Source organism: Neomonachus schauinslandi, chromosome 8 (assembly GCF_002201575.2).
Source record: "Neomonachus schauinslandi chromosome 8, ASM220157v2, whole genome shotgun sequence".
Lineage (NCBI taxonomy): Eukaryota > Metazoa > Chordata > Mammalia > Carnivora > Phocidae > Neomonachus > Neomonachus schauinslandi.
The window spans coordinates 10,873,398-10,888,986 of NC_058410.1; the positions used below are offsets into that span (position 1 = coordinate 10,873,398).

Here is a 15,589-nt window from a genome sequence, read left to right on the forward strand (position 1 = left end):
CAATGACCCAGATCTTGGGACAGAGTTTCCTCTGACAGGCGGATGTAAATTAATGTTCAGTGACGCCACCTTCGTGCCCTTGAAGCACAGATTCTTTCCTCTTTGTCTGTTATGACTACGGAGCCAAAATATAGTAAAAGCTCGATTAGAAATATGTAATTCTATGTGTCTTAACAACAAAAAAGTCTATTTAAATTGTACCACTAAATAAATCAATAACCTCTGTGGGAAGAGAAAGGTGGGCAACCGGGCATCCCACAGCCTCAGGATACCGGAATCACTGGGGAGGGGGGTGGCGCAGGGACGACCTGAAGGCCCTGTCTGCCTCCCTGGGTGATTCGGATGCACAACCAATTTGAGAACTACTCCTTTAGTGGAGACAATACAGGCTTTTGCACCAGACATACCTGGATAGTGAACAAACTTAATTTTACCAGTTTACTTGTCCATAAAATTGGGAGACTGCCTTGCAAGACTGTTGAAAGACTGCAATTAATACGTGCAGTGTGCTTAGCACATAGGTAAGTATTCAATAATAGGAACTATTATTACTATTATTGCTTTTATTAGATCACTATTACTCGGGGCTCTAAAATTCTGTCCTTTATTTGGGAGGCCAAGAATGGAAAGCAGTGTGTTTGTAATATTTTTACCTATCACACCTGACTAGAGGAGAGACTGATTTCCTGTGTACCCATATAACACTCTTAATACAGGCCACCGTTTAGGGGCACCTGGGTGGCTCAGTCGATTAAGCATCTGCCCTCGGCTCAGGTCATGATCCCAGGGTCCTGGGCTTGAGCCCCGCATCAGGGTCCTTGCTCAGTGGGGAGCCCACTTCTCCCTCTCCCTCTGCTGCTCCCCCGCTTGTGTTTGTGCTCTCTCTCTGTCAAACAAATAAATAAAATCTTAAAAAAAAAAAAAATACAGGCCACCGTTTAAAAAGAAACAAGAAAAATCCCTCAAGGCTTGGCTGCTGACTCACTACCCTTTTTTCTGCCTCATCTGTACCCAGCTGCATGCTGTCCCGGGAGGGCCACTCCACACCTCTCCACCCGGACGTGAATCACATGCCTGCCTTGCTCCTTTTCCTACTCTGTCTTCTCAGCCGCAGGCCCCTCCTCACCTGAGCCCTGCACTCATCTGGGAGGACGGACTTGCTGCTCCATCTTCCCAACTGCACGTAAACAAGCTGGTAAGACCTGAGTCCTACCATCTATGGACCATCACTCCTCGTGTCTGCCATGTTAACAGAAATCCATGAAAGGCCCCACATTCTGCATGATCATAACCAGATACTTTTCCCAATTTTTTTATTAGTCCTCATATGGAAAGAAACAAGTCTTCCTCGAGTCAAGGGATAACTCTGTATTCCTCTTAGTCTATACTGTATTCATTAAGCACATTCCCCACACAGACATCCTCTTTTGCACCCCATAGAAGAGGCTGGGTATCAACAACGCCTCCCACAGAGCCTGTAACGGATGCTCTGACCCATAATATTTCACAAGCCCTAATGTACACAGGAAAGGCTTGGCTCTGAAAGCCACACAAAAGCACTCATAAATTTCAGGCGGCCCTAATCATGCCCTCCTTTTGCGAAGAAACCAGTTGGAGTACCACTTCAGACCCATTATTCTTATAATGAGAACTTTCCTTCTCAACACTCTGTCATATCAACCTAATCAAGTGTCATGACTATTATTTACACTGAATTTTACTTTAATTTCAAGTATGTTTACCAACAAAGCAAAGGTGAACATTCTTTAAAACTAGTTGTCTAATAAAAACAGAAAAATTCATTTTTGTTCATTAATTATTTTTATTAATCATTACAAAACTCAGAACTCTCACATGAGTAAAACTCTGTGTATCAATTCACTTCAAAATTTTAGAGTGTAAAGACAAAGAAACTTGCTGATTCTTCTAGATACACGTGATACATTCATCTCTCCAACTTTCTAATGACTTCCACTTTTGAGAGACTCATCCAGATTAAATGTATGTAAGTCCACGCTTGCCCACAATATTAGCATTATTTAATTCTCAAGTCATGTTAAGAAATTTTTTTTAAATACAAAAAAAAGATTTCAAAAACTTAGGTTAGAAAGGAAGAGAAAGAGTAGAGTTAAAGCTAATTAGAAATGCCCATAATAACAATTTCCTTTTTTAAAAGGACATTGTTCCAAAATGCCTACATTTACCTCTGTCTCTCAGTATCTGTTACTTTTCAGATCCTTCGCATCAGCACATTCTCTATACCACGGGATATTTTCATCCTCCTCAAGGTAGAAAGCTTGCCTGCCTCCCTGTGTTATCTGTCCGTGTTCCATTTGAATCCAATTTCCTTGCATTACCTCTGCCCAGGTCAGGGATGAATGGCTGTCAAATTCCCAGTGGAATAAAAAGAAAAACCCTTTCTTCCTGAGGCAGCAAGTTTCAATTCACAGAGCACATGGCTAATCTACATATGTGAAGGTCACGGCACTTCAGTCAAAGAGGTTAAGAATGGAACAGCTCACGTAAGGGGTTGTCTTAAACATCTTGGCATGATGCCCAACAAGTAAGATTGTTGAAAAGCAATAGATAGCTTCTGGCAGCAGTAAGGGGAAAAATATTTTGATCATGTGATGCCATACACACTACCTAGTTTATTTCATGTGTGAAACTTTGCGAGTCCCTAAAAAATACCACATATGCAAATCAAATCCAGATTTCAGCTTTAACAGTTCAGCCAGGCTAGTACACCTCCTTCTTCATAAAATGCATTTATATGAAGTTTCTAGACACACCAAGAATAAAACTTCAACATATTGACAACCAGTTGGCTCAAATATCTTAACAGCTGATTACAACTTCTTTGCATTAGTTTTTCAGAGAACCATGAAACCCCAGGAAAGGGTAGTTAGACTAAAAAAAGCACATTCCTTTAAGTTACCCGAACATAACTGTCTTAAATAAAATTCAACCTCTCCCTCCATTCTTCTCTCCCTCCTCATTAATAATATAGCAATAGGGAAAACTACAGGAACTTAATGCACAATAAAAGACAAAACACAAAATTGCTTTTCACGTGCTATCTTCCCTAATTGCTGAATAAAAGTAAAATGCTACTGCTTTAAAGTGCTCATACTTCTGACAAACGTCTCAATGGAGGAGGGAAACTAAGTCTTGCCACACATGATGGATACCAGAGGAGAAACCAAGACTTTCACAGAGCATGCCTCTGCGTGCTGTAGCATGCACCTTCCTGAGCGTTCTCTCTGCTCAGCAAATGAAAATGAAAGGAGCTAACACCAAGAGTCGGGAAAGGGAAGACTTTCAAACCCAGCAAAATCATAACAAATGTGACTACAATTTTTAAAACTTTTCAACAGTTAATAAACTACTTCTTTAACACATGGAGAAAATTAATTAAAAGCAAAAGCTCCATTTCACCAATTTGCAAGTTGTCTGCCTACCACCAATTTCCTTCGATTCAAAATTTAAATTGCTTATGAGGCCGGAGTTATTCAATCCATGTTTCTAGTTAAATGGAATAGTAGGTAAAATAAAAATATTCCACAAACTGTATTATTTATTGTAATCACCAATATTCACGTAATCTAAGGATATTCCTCTGCGCTTACCAATGAACGACATGATATTTAACAATTTTCCAAAGATTCCCTGGGTATCTTTTTATCTGGTACAGTGCCCCTACACCAAGGTCACTAAATGTTTGTTGATGATGGTGAAATTAAATGCCCCAATTATTGATCTTCTGAATTTATTTTTCCTGACCAGTTAAAAAAATACGACTGGCAAACAACAGCAGACATTTTAGAAATGTCATCGACTGCCCCATCACTCACTTTCCCTAAACACTTGGCAAGGTACAGACACATCAGGCAATAAAGAACTGAAACTGTCTGGACTAAAAATAAGCTTCAAATGTTAACCATTTGTTCCAAGAGGAAAGACTAATAGGCTGTTAAATTAACTTGTTAAATTAATACAGAACCACATCTAACTCATTTTCATTCATTGTCCATGAGAAAATACAATCCTTTGTCACTTTTTTAAAACATCCCTTTCCTTACCAGGTAGTATGCCAGTATTTTATCAAGTGCACTTCCCAAAACAATTCCATGGGTTAAGTCTTCTTTCCCATCTCTTTGGGCAGGAGGCAACTTCGAACCTCAGGCAGGTGCAGTCACTTGCCCAAGGTCACACAGGTAGTCAACATCCAATCTTCCAGGTTCTCTAACCTGCTGGCTCTTGCTCTTGCCCCTCCCTGCTTCCATCTCCAGGCCTCATCACTTGGTTAACTTAGTTAACATCTGCTTACTAACCAGGTCTCAGCTTATTCAACCTTAGTGTGCAGAGCCTTCTTACTTCTCCCCCACCTCGATCTAGTCTCTGTGGGATATCCCACTAACATCAGGACTTCTCCCACTGAACCATTCGCACTGTACTGTGTAGCACGTTTACTAGTCCTTAGTCACTGCATTGTCAATTCATCAAGGTCCACATCCTTGTCACCAAGGAATCCATCATCCACCACAGTACCAGGCACACAGTAGGCTCTCCACAACCATCTGCCTGATGCCCTGGTTCTTGCTACACTCCCAAAGCCCTAATATATAGGAGATTCTTCAATACAGTGAAGGTAAATGAACGGAATTCTTCTTTTTTTAAAGAATTTTATTTATTTGAGAGAAAGACAGAGAGAGTGACAGAGAGCACAAGCAGGAGGGGAGGGAGAAGCAGGCTCCCCGCTGAGCAGGGAGCCTGTCGCGGGGCTAGATTCCAGGACCCTGGGATCATGACCTGAGCCAAAGGCAGACGCTTAACCGACTGAGCTACCCGGGGACCCCAAATGAACTGAATTCTAAATCCTTCATGCTAATAACACTATAAAGTCATTTCTTTAGCTGAAAAATCCCCATATGATACCCAAAACAAAATCCAAATTAAGATCACTTTCTCATCAATGTCATAGCACCTAAGAACAACCTCCAAGCACACTGACCTTCCACATAAGATCATGAAACACTAAATGAACAGATTTCCTTGAAACTGTTGTTGGAAATGTATAATATATTCATCAGGAAATTTTCAGTTTAGATACATTATCAACTACTCTTCAAATAGTTCCTAGATAATGCACTTTGAGGGATATAGTTTTCTGCACAGAACTGCAGGAGAATAATGTAGCCATTCATTTTAATTTCCACTTTGTAAAACACCAGGAGCCTATGATAATTCACCAGGGAAAATTATGGATCATATGTTATATTGACTCTTTGTATCTTAAGCACCAAGTGGTGCTCAGAGTATTTGTTCATAATAGAATTAAATTTTGTCCCTGATACTTTTATAAATCTCAGCATTAACAAAAAAGGAAGAAAAAAAAAAACTATTCCTCTCTACCTACATATTTGAGACAGGCCTTTGGCATTCTCAGATTTGACATTCCCAGCTTTGACTATTTGAGAGCAACCCTAAGCCTCCCTGATACGTAAATTATAATCGTGCTAAGGACCAAATGTGAATCACATATTCAATGAAGTTGAAACAGATGCAGAAGTTACTTAACCATGAATCAGAGACCAAAGTCCACGACTCAGAATCCCAAAACCTAGTTTTAATTTTTTGAAACTTTGTTCATTTGCAAAAAGTACTTCCCCTAAAAGGCTAATCATTTTCGTAGATCATGAAAGTGGAAAGGTCTCAGAAATGTAAGAAAGGAATGATTCTCAGAATTTACTGATTAATATTAAGGATGGAATACTGTGAGGCAGCCGCTTAGACCCAATGACATCAACCCACCGTGGGCTCTACTGGTCAACCAAAACCAATTCATGCAATTGCTTGCAAGAGTCCCAATCAGTACAAAACTACATTTTGTGAGGGAAATTGCAGTGCTTTTCACAAAATCTGTATATTTGCATAGGCCTCAGTTTATATTCACTGAACATGTCCGGGATCCAGTATAGTTTAATAAGATGTTCAGCGGTGCATAGCTGATTAGACACTGTATTTTTTAAAATTCAAAGCAGCACAGAATTTTGCAGCTGGGAGGGACTGGGGTCACCTAATTGATGGAGGCAGGGGCTTATCTGCAGCCACACCCTGAAGCGCAGCAGGGCCAGGCAGAGAGCAAGAACTCGGGGTTCACTACACCCTGGAAAGACAGGTGGGAAGAGAAGAGGTACCACATGACAATGCCACAGGATTTGCAGAGATGAGCTCCGTGACAACCACGCCCAGCAGACAACATTCCACATCAGGAAACTGAGCCTCTGCCGAATCTCAGAGAAAATGGGCACTCAAGCTCACAAGTGAGTCAAAGTCTTACCAACTCCAAGCCCACGATCTTTCCATTACATCAGGATGCCTTGTAACACATTCGCATTCTCTCGTAAATCCTCATAATCACAGAAATAAACTAATAAACAACAAACATACCAGTTCCCTTAGAAATATGTCTGCTTCTTCAGACAGATTCTTGCTCAGCAGTAGCAATGTTTTACATTTCTATTTCCAAGGTCATTTATAATTCATTGGGTAAAGTGAATTTATTATAAAAAATACAAACTGAAAGCAGAAAATTTAAAGGATATTAAAATGGGATTAGAGCTTGATATATATATAAATATATGGTCACGGAACCCTAAAATTTGCTTCTTAAATTTTCAGAAATTAGATGCCAAATTCTAGACAAATTTTAGAATTACCAGTCATTTCAAAATAAGGCTATGAAGTACAGTGAGTGGTTTAACTTCTAAGATGCTCAGCACAAAAAGAAACAGGAGATACTAAGAATTCTGGAACAGCCTCCACTAATCATCAATGCCTCGCTTTCTGAAAGGTTTATTTCAGGACCCAGAAGCAGTAGCTGAATTTACTCCTCAGCCAGCATACATTATCTAAACAGTTACCAAAAATACTCCAGCAATCCAAGTATCTTCCTAAATCTGAGCAGACTGTTTTAACTTTTCTCCAAAAGCCCATGTAATGTAGAAAACTGAGAAAAAGAAAAAGGACCATTCTATATAAATTTCAAAGTGATTATATTTTCCTTCTTTTAGCTATTATTCTTTGTAGTGGGATTTTTATTTTGCTGTGCCAGTAATTGATTGTAGAAATGGAAAAGAGTCACTAGCTCACATCAACCATATCACAACAATCTACAATTATTTGTTTTGCCAAAATCCACTCCCCCACCCAAAAAAGCAGGCCAACAGACTGCTGACCCACATGGTTGCTATTTGCACTTTGTTTAAATGAGCCAGTGCTAAGTCAGCGATGCCAAAAATGCCATGCCCAGGTTCAGGGGGAGCCGGCTTTGGCAACACTTTGTCTCCCTGAACGCGCACAAAAGTAGCAGTGATCCCCACACCCCAGCTACCGGCCGTGTCCGGCACAGGGCTGATGAAGAAATTGGGTGCTTAATAAATATTTGCCAGTTGATCATCCGGAGCAGATACATATCTAGCCTACACCTCAGAGCATACACAAATGCTAAATGCTTACACCTTAAGAAATCATTGTTGCTTCCAAGTACACACTCTTATATCACAGTACAATTTCTGTGTCCTCTGTGGACTTCAGTGTTAATGTACACGACTCATCGTCTAAAGATGGAACTACATATCAGCATCAATAGCAGTTAAAATACAATTCCAACTTTTACACACAAAAAAAGTCTGTTTCTAAGACTAACCGGGATCTAAGAAGCATCCCTTTGCAGCTGCCTCTAAATTTAATTAAAAAACCAATCATCTTAATTTAGTAATTTTTCCACATACAAAGAATTTCTGCAGTTTTGCAGAGAACTACAAATTAAAAACATAAGGGGGGGGAAGCACAAATTTGGGGCACAGAACACTATGGAAAAAGACACAGCATCACATGGATTTGCTCAGGCTTGGGGGCTGGGATGGCCCAAAACTTAAAACACAACTGGAAAAAAATTATCATTGTAAATTATTTCCACTAATAGTAGAAAGATAAAACCAATTTTGAAAAGAGGCTAACGTGCAAAAGATGAGAGAAGTAAAGGGGGGAAAGGATCACGCTAACAGTTTGTTTTCATGTCCAATATATTATCTAACCAAGTACCAGGTTTCTCTCAACAAAGTATCCCAAACCTTTAAACAGAAAGTCTTCAAAAAGCTGCTTTTAAACTTTTAATGATCTGACAATGAAACAACTTACACAAAACACATTTCCAAACAGACCAAACCTGGGAAGATGACCCCCAAGTTAGAACTGGGAGGAAGGAGTGGGGTAAACGCATGAGCGCGCACAGACACACAGACACGCACACGCATGCATGCACACGCATGCGCACTGCTAGGGAATATCTGAGGGAGGACTTACAAACTATGAAGCAGCAAGATTGATGGCTCTAAAAAGATTATTTTGCTTACAATACACATTAATAAATAATACGAAGGTTTGACATGAAACTTTTTATTTCAGTTGGGAAGATGAAAAGTTCTAGAAATGGATGGGGTGATGGCTGCACAACGTGAGTGGACTTCATGGCACTGAACAGTACCCCTAAAAATGGTTAAAACAGTAAATTTTATGTTATGTATATTTTATCACAATAAAAAAATAAATACGTATAATTTTTTTAGGCCTCCCATATTCTTGAAAATGTGGTCTAGGATTTTCTTCTGGATTTCATCAAATATGGCTTCCCTTCCAGAGTCACCTAATAAGTAATGACCTGTCTGATTCTCAAGTTTCATCTTTCATCAAGGCCCAAACGAGATGCTGAGAAGAGCATCCTCCAGAAGATGGTGAGCAGAAGCTGAATCTCGTTCAGTTCAAAAGGACTGCCTTGCTATGACAGATCTAGTCCAGATTCTGCTGCCACCTACCTAAAATAAGAGTGTCTATTGGTAAACCGGATATGCTTAACATTTTAGAGCTTTGGTCTCTTTCCGAGCAATAAATATCATTCAAGGAACAAATTAATTTCATCATTAGTTCATCCGTCAAACTCAGTAGCCTTCTAATATTCTTGGCACTGATCCATTCAGAAGTGGGTTTGAAAACTGCCTACTGGATCCTATTCAAAGAAGTAAATCTAAGGAAATAGTTTGCTTAGAATTACTCCAAGTTAAAGTCTTTGAAAACAACATGTTTGCTGAAAACGTACTGTGGAAGCACTTATTCTACTTAGATAAAGTCACTCAGTCACTCAATTAGGGTGAATTAAGTTAAAACTACAGTATGCGTATACCAACAATTCCATTCATTCCTATCTTAGCATAAGGCAAAATAAGTGGATACTTAATGATACCTCAGTACCAATACCTGTATCATTTTCTTTCCATCAAAATTCTAAGAGAAAAAGTCACTAAAGTATACGAAGTTTTTAGATCAAAATTAATTCACTCAATCACCCAATTAAACCAAAAAGAGCCACTTAGTCTTGTATAAATAGCCTCCAAACTGTAAAAAGCTATATTGTGTGACAGTTCTCCATCTATGATATATATATACACCCCTGGGGGATAAGCAGTTGTGCCTCGTACTTACTTCTCCCCGCAGACACATGAAGTCAAATAGGGAACCCTCAGCCTCAAGCACATGCACACGCACGTGCACACACACAGCAAGTACGTGGCTCTACTCTGCATATCCACAGAGAATCTGCACACATCTCCTGACGAAGAAAGACACCTCAGAAAAGGCCAGAGAGACCAACAACTATCCAGTTCCAAAGAGGCCTAGGACGTGGAAGTGGCCGGTAAGTACAAAATTTTGTAACATCCACTTTGAAAATCTAATTACTGCAAAAAAAAAAAGGAATTTGAGTTTTATTAACATTCCTTGTGAGCCTCCATAAATCTGTTCTTAAGTGATACACAACAGTTCTTTCAAATATAAATATAAGCCTCAAATTTACAAATCTACACACGGGCCAAAATGAAAGTGACACAAGTAAATTATTAGCTCCTTTTCCTCAATGATGGATCAAAGTACACAGATCTTTTTAACTGAGCAGTGTCATTCTTGTAGTGAGAAAAACCTCTAAATTTAGGGCACTGGGCAAAAGCTAGTATAGTTCCCAGTGCATTATATCCAAAATTTACATGTCCAAATCAGTCTTCAAAATAAATAAAATTTCAGAGACTCCTAACAAATTTTAAATCAAACCACTCTCTTCCTATGAGAGAACAGGGTATAAGTAAGCAAAATGATCATCTTTTCAGTTTGCCTGTCATATTGGTATTTATCCTACAGAAATAAGTAAGTTCCTATTACATCAGAAGCCATTTTTTAAAGATATACTGTGCCCCAAATTATAAAGTAATAAAGTCCATTAATAAGAAATAGAACTGAAAACTCGACCCCATTCTCTTACACCTGTTTTCTTTAAAATGTGTGTCTGATAAAATTACCGAATGAACTTATGAGACTTCCTCCACACAGTCTTACATTTTCAGAATTGGTCCTCAAACCAGAATTAATACTATTTTTATACCAGAGTGAAGATGTTATTCTCTCAATCCTAATGAAAGAACATGATAGTTAGAGGGAAAGTACATTAGTGTAAGTGTCTAAGGGTGACTTGGGTTATTTCCATCTCCACAACACACCTGTGATATTTCTGATACAATATGATGCCGGGAAAAATGGAACAAGTAGAAAAAGCCCTGCCAAAAATTCATTCCTAAATACAGATAAAAAGCAAAACCAAAGAAAAAAGGGGGTTAAGGTTTCTCACTATAGGCCCAAAGTAAGAATACGATGTTCCCTGGAACATACTTATCAATTTTGTGTTTAAATATAAACATAAATTGAAGTGATAGCTGTCTTAAAGAGTAGTGATCTTTAAAAAAAAAAAGTCAAAAGTAAGTACACAGAATTGAGGATATCCAAAGAAAACAATCTTAAGCCATGTATTTCATTCCAGGTAACCCAGGAAAGCAGAAGACTCTAAACATTTTTGTTATCCTTTTTTTGTTTTGTTTTGTTTTTTCATGATAGGCCTTTTCTATAACCACAGTTGCCAATTCCACCTTCTCTGACGACAGAGCAGCCAGCCAGCCAGCCATATCTCAGCAAATATATCAATTTAGGGCACAATAATTTCTTTACAAGATTTAAAACATTAGACAGGGTAAAATTTCATTGGGAGGGGAAGTGGGGAATGATGTTATGCTATAATATATCTTATACAAATTTTAAGGTAATCAGGAACCCAGTCTGTAACTTCCTGCTTTGTAAGCCAGCTAGTCACTTCTTTTAATGGTAAATAAGGCTCTTTTTATTACATTGTATTATATTCTATAAAACTAAGGTTAAAATAGCATTAATAGAATTCAGCACAAATGTGGACATTATAAAATCTTGGTTACGTTGAGTAGACCTCAGTACTCCTTTTAAGACTATCTACTTTATCTTAGAAAAAGCCAGTAACAAACTGTATCATAAAATGGCTTATTTCACTTTTTAAAAAGACCCCCCCCAATACAATATACACATGTATTTTGTTTCCAATTATAAAAACACTTGCCACCCAATATAAACCATTCCTAAAATCAAAAATGAAACTAAATGTGCTAAAGCCACAAGAAAATTTCATCATTTAACAACGTGATTTAATAGTACTTTATGGCCTATAATTACATAGTAAATTAGAATTTTGGACAAATAACTATTTCTTATCATAATCATCACAACAAATACTAAATAAAAACTAGCCTTCCAAAAAGGAAAAAATATAAAAAAGATACATTCCACACGTTAAACGGCAAAGTACCTAAAAGAAATCTGTGAATCTAGGTCATATGCCCAGCATTTTTCTTCCCCCTCAAAAATAAAAAAGCTATTCCCAAGGGTCACAATGAGGACATAATGGATTCACTCTCATTCCAAGAAAACAAAATACTTAAAATGATTGGTACCATTAAGAAATAATACTGTAAAGTAACAAGGACCTCCATCTGCCTCTATCATCCTTCCGTTCTAGTTTAACAAAGATGTGAATTTTAAACTATCCCTTTAAAAGCAAGCTGACAAAGTAAATCTTTTTAAAATTACATGGGTTTATTTACATAAGGCTTCTCTGTGTTTCTACTTGTGTGAATCAAAGATAAAAACTGATATCACAAATTTTCTATCAAGAGTAGGAAAACATATTTTCATTAAAAGTAAAACTCCAGTAACTAAAGATTTTAAAGCAGTGAACACTAATGTCCTCAGCTAGGGATTCACAGGATCATCTATTAAATTCAGTCCCGTATTCATTCTGACACGTCTCTCCTCTAAGATACGGTAATTATTAAAATACATCTTCCTGAAATAAATAAGCTGAGTAAAAACCTATATTACAACCACTGTTAATTCCTTCCTAACAAATGAGAATTTTAAAAACTTTCACAGCATTTAAGATGTCTACGAGAGAAAGATTATTTGGAAGAAACACACCCAGCACAGCTTGCATGTGATAGTTTCCCTAATACATGTGTAAGCACTTCAAAGAAGGCTCACATCACCGAACCTAACAAAATAATCAAACAGAAAAAAAAATTCCTAGAGCATTTCTATATTTCCAAATCAGAAGCAAAAATAATTTTTAGTATTTCACAAGATTATCCATTTTTTCCCTTTGATTGTTGTCTACAAAATTAGTTTCCTCACTTCGTGATTTTTTAAATATTACGTCAATTTAACTACAATTCCTCATCCACAAACATCTTTAAACGACCAGAATTGTTAAAACACACGTTACGAAAAAAATATAGCTTTAATCTTGTTATATAGTTAATTAAGTATCACTGAAAGATACTGTTGCACCTCAGAACCTGGAAATTTTTAACGTTATAATTTTTAAATTTAAACTACGTGTGCTGACAATTCATTTTTTGCTTAGTTTAATCTGTAAAGGGCACTTTCAGGAAAGCTTTACAAATCCAAAAATTGGTAAAATTCTTGGTTTAATTATTTTTCAATTGCCATATCCTCATCCTACAATCAAAGTCCATGATATATGCAGTGTCCACATTAAGATTGTCAAAGATCTGAATTTTGTAAATGCCCAACGTACTGGACACCAGCGTAACGATTTTAGTATTTAATCCTCTTATTAATAACTCTGACTCATAATAACTTAAGCTTTAAATAATATCCAACCTTACATCTGCTTGTAATAGAGCTCAGTTATTATTTGTGGCAAGAATTTTTGTGACTACTGCTCAGCACTTCTATTTACATCAGCAGTGCTAAATGCCCAATGGTGAGAGAGGAGCCAATCAGATGGCAGATTAGATGTCAACTCAGAGGCAGCTGTCTGGAGACTATTACAGCCAGTTTACCTCCACAATTCAAATTCCAAACCTTGCAAAGGAGATCAAGTCAGTCTTTAGGCTCAGCCTACGAGCAAGAAACAGCAAGAGTGCAGGACACTTCCTAATAACGCTGTAGGACCTGGGTGACAGCAAATTATAGAAAATCCAAATAAATCCGATCCAAAAAGATCAATTTTCACTGGCCTGCTATTTTCCTGGACTTGCTGAATAAAATGTATGCCTGATCCATGATCAACATAAGTTCAATTTAACCGGAACGCGTTCCTTTAACACAGCCTATCTGTTGAAGGTGACTCCCTTCAAGCAGCCTATAAGCCAAATAATGGATTTCCTGGCTATTCTCAGGAATGAATCGGTTTATTTTAGAATATTTTACCTCCACGTCGTTGTAAATTGGGGTATTATTTTTGCTACGAAGCATTCCAACTCACAGCTCGCATCGAGTATGTCTGAATAGCCGAGCAAAACTACGAAAAACACACTCGGTTGCCACAAAGCTAACCTATTTTTCCTGCCTTCACCTTGCAGGCTAAGAGGGAACGCGGTGTGGCTGGAGGTAGGACAAAGTTCCTCATTCTTTTCCCAGTTAAAGCTTATTGTTGGCGCTAACCGAGAAGACGGAGTCAATATTCCTCCCCAGACCGTACCGGCCCGGAGCGCCGATTTTGTTACAAAAGCCGCCCGAGCCGTTCCCAGCGCCCACACCGCTTCCTCGCGGCGCAGTCCCCGGCCCCGGACGCGCAGCTCCGCGCCCGGGGTGGGGTGGCGAGGCGGGGGTGCTCGGCGGCCGGCCATCCCAGCGCGCGTCCCGGTCCTCGGCGCGACCCTCTCCCCAGGCCCCCGGGCCCCCGGGCCCCGGGCCGCGCAGTCGGACGCCGCGCGCTCCCCAGCCTCCGAGGGAGGCAGCCGCGAGTTAAAATGGCTTTGGGCACCTCGCCCCCGCCTCCCCCCCGGCAGAAGACGCAGAAAAAGTACGCGGAAAGAAAGAAACTAGGGCTCGAGGCGCGCGGCGAGGCCGCCGCGGCGGAAGCAGGCCCGGCCGGCGCGGGGGTTACCTGGGATCTGCCCATGGTCGGGCCGGGGGTGCCGGGGCTCATCGCCGGGTGGCTCCTTTGTTGCGCGGCCGCCCAGGCCGGGCTGGCAGCGGCGTACTGGGCGCCCATGTCCTTGCCCAAGCCCATGCCCGCGGCCGCCTGCTGGCCGCCCGCCGCCGCCCCCGCCGCCGCTGCCGCCGCCTGGGACTGGGGCTGCGACGGCGGCGGCGGCGCGCTGGGGCTGCTGTAGTCGGGGTAGCTGCCGCCGTAGCTCCTCATCATGGGGCTGGGCGAGGTGAGCAGCTGGTTGAGGGTCGGGGTGGCCCCCGACGGGTGCTGGTTCTGCCCGGCGAAGCGCTGGAAGCCCCCAGCCGCCGCGCCGGCGGCCGCCTTGCTGAGGCTCGCGGCCCCGCCGCCCCCGGGGCCCATCATCATGCCGCCGCCCTGCTGCCGGGGGGAGCTCAGCACCCCGTACCCCGAGGACGAGCCCCCATAGCCGCCGCCGCCGCCGCCGCCGCCTCCTGCTGCTGCTGCCGCCGCCGCGGCCGCCGCCGCCACAGCTCCCGCTCCTGCTCCTGCTCCTCCTCCTCCTCCTCCTCCTCCGCTGCCTCCTCCTCCTCCGCCGCCGCCGCCGCCGCCGCCGCCGCCGCCCGCGCTGGGCCGGCTGTAGCCCGGATAATGGTTGTACTGGCTGTTGGGGTACCCTTCGTGGGAGTTCTGCAGGGGGTCCATGCTGTTGGGGGCTCCGGCGGCGGCTGAGGCGGAGTGCATCATCCCCATCCCGGGGCTTTGTTGTCCGCCATGTTGATCAAAGCAAGGCCCAGTGCGGCCGCCGGGGCCGCCGCTAGCAGGGGCAGCGCTGCCATAGTAATTATTAAACTCCGAGACGGCCGCCGGGCCGCCGCCGCCGCCGCCACCGCCGCCGCCGCCCCCGGGCACGGCGACCGGCGGCTGCTGCGCGCCCAGGGCGCCCAGGCCCGGGTGCTCGAACCGGCCGCCCGCCGGCTCCCCCATCTTGGGCGGCGCGTCGTCCTCGTCGCCCGGCTTGCTCAGCAGAGGCTGGCCCGGGGGGTCGGCCTGGCTGCCCGCGGCACTGTCCTTGGCGCCTCCATGTTGCGGCTGCTCCATGTCGGGACCGGGCTGAGCCGCGCCGCCGAGGCTGTTGTTGTTGGAAATGGGATGTTGCTGCTGCTGCTGCTGCTGCTGCTGCTGCTGCTGCTGCTGCTGCTGCTG

General features: G+C 41.8%; 1 protein-coding gene across 1 annotated transcript in view; it reads right to left on the reverse strand.

Annotated features, from left to right (window-relative positions):
* ARID1B (AT-rich interaction domain 1B) overlaps positions 1-15,589 on the reverse strand; it is a 440,657-nt gene that overhangs the window by 424,666 nt on the left and 402 nt on the right. Inside the window, exon 1 of the mRNA XM_044917512.1 lies at positions 14,378-15,589. This exon is cut by the window's right edge and continues 402 nt beyond it. Coding sequence (XP_044773447.1) covers positions 14,378-15,589 — 1,212 coding nt within the window. The remainder of the gene's footprint in view (positions 1-14,377) is intronic.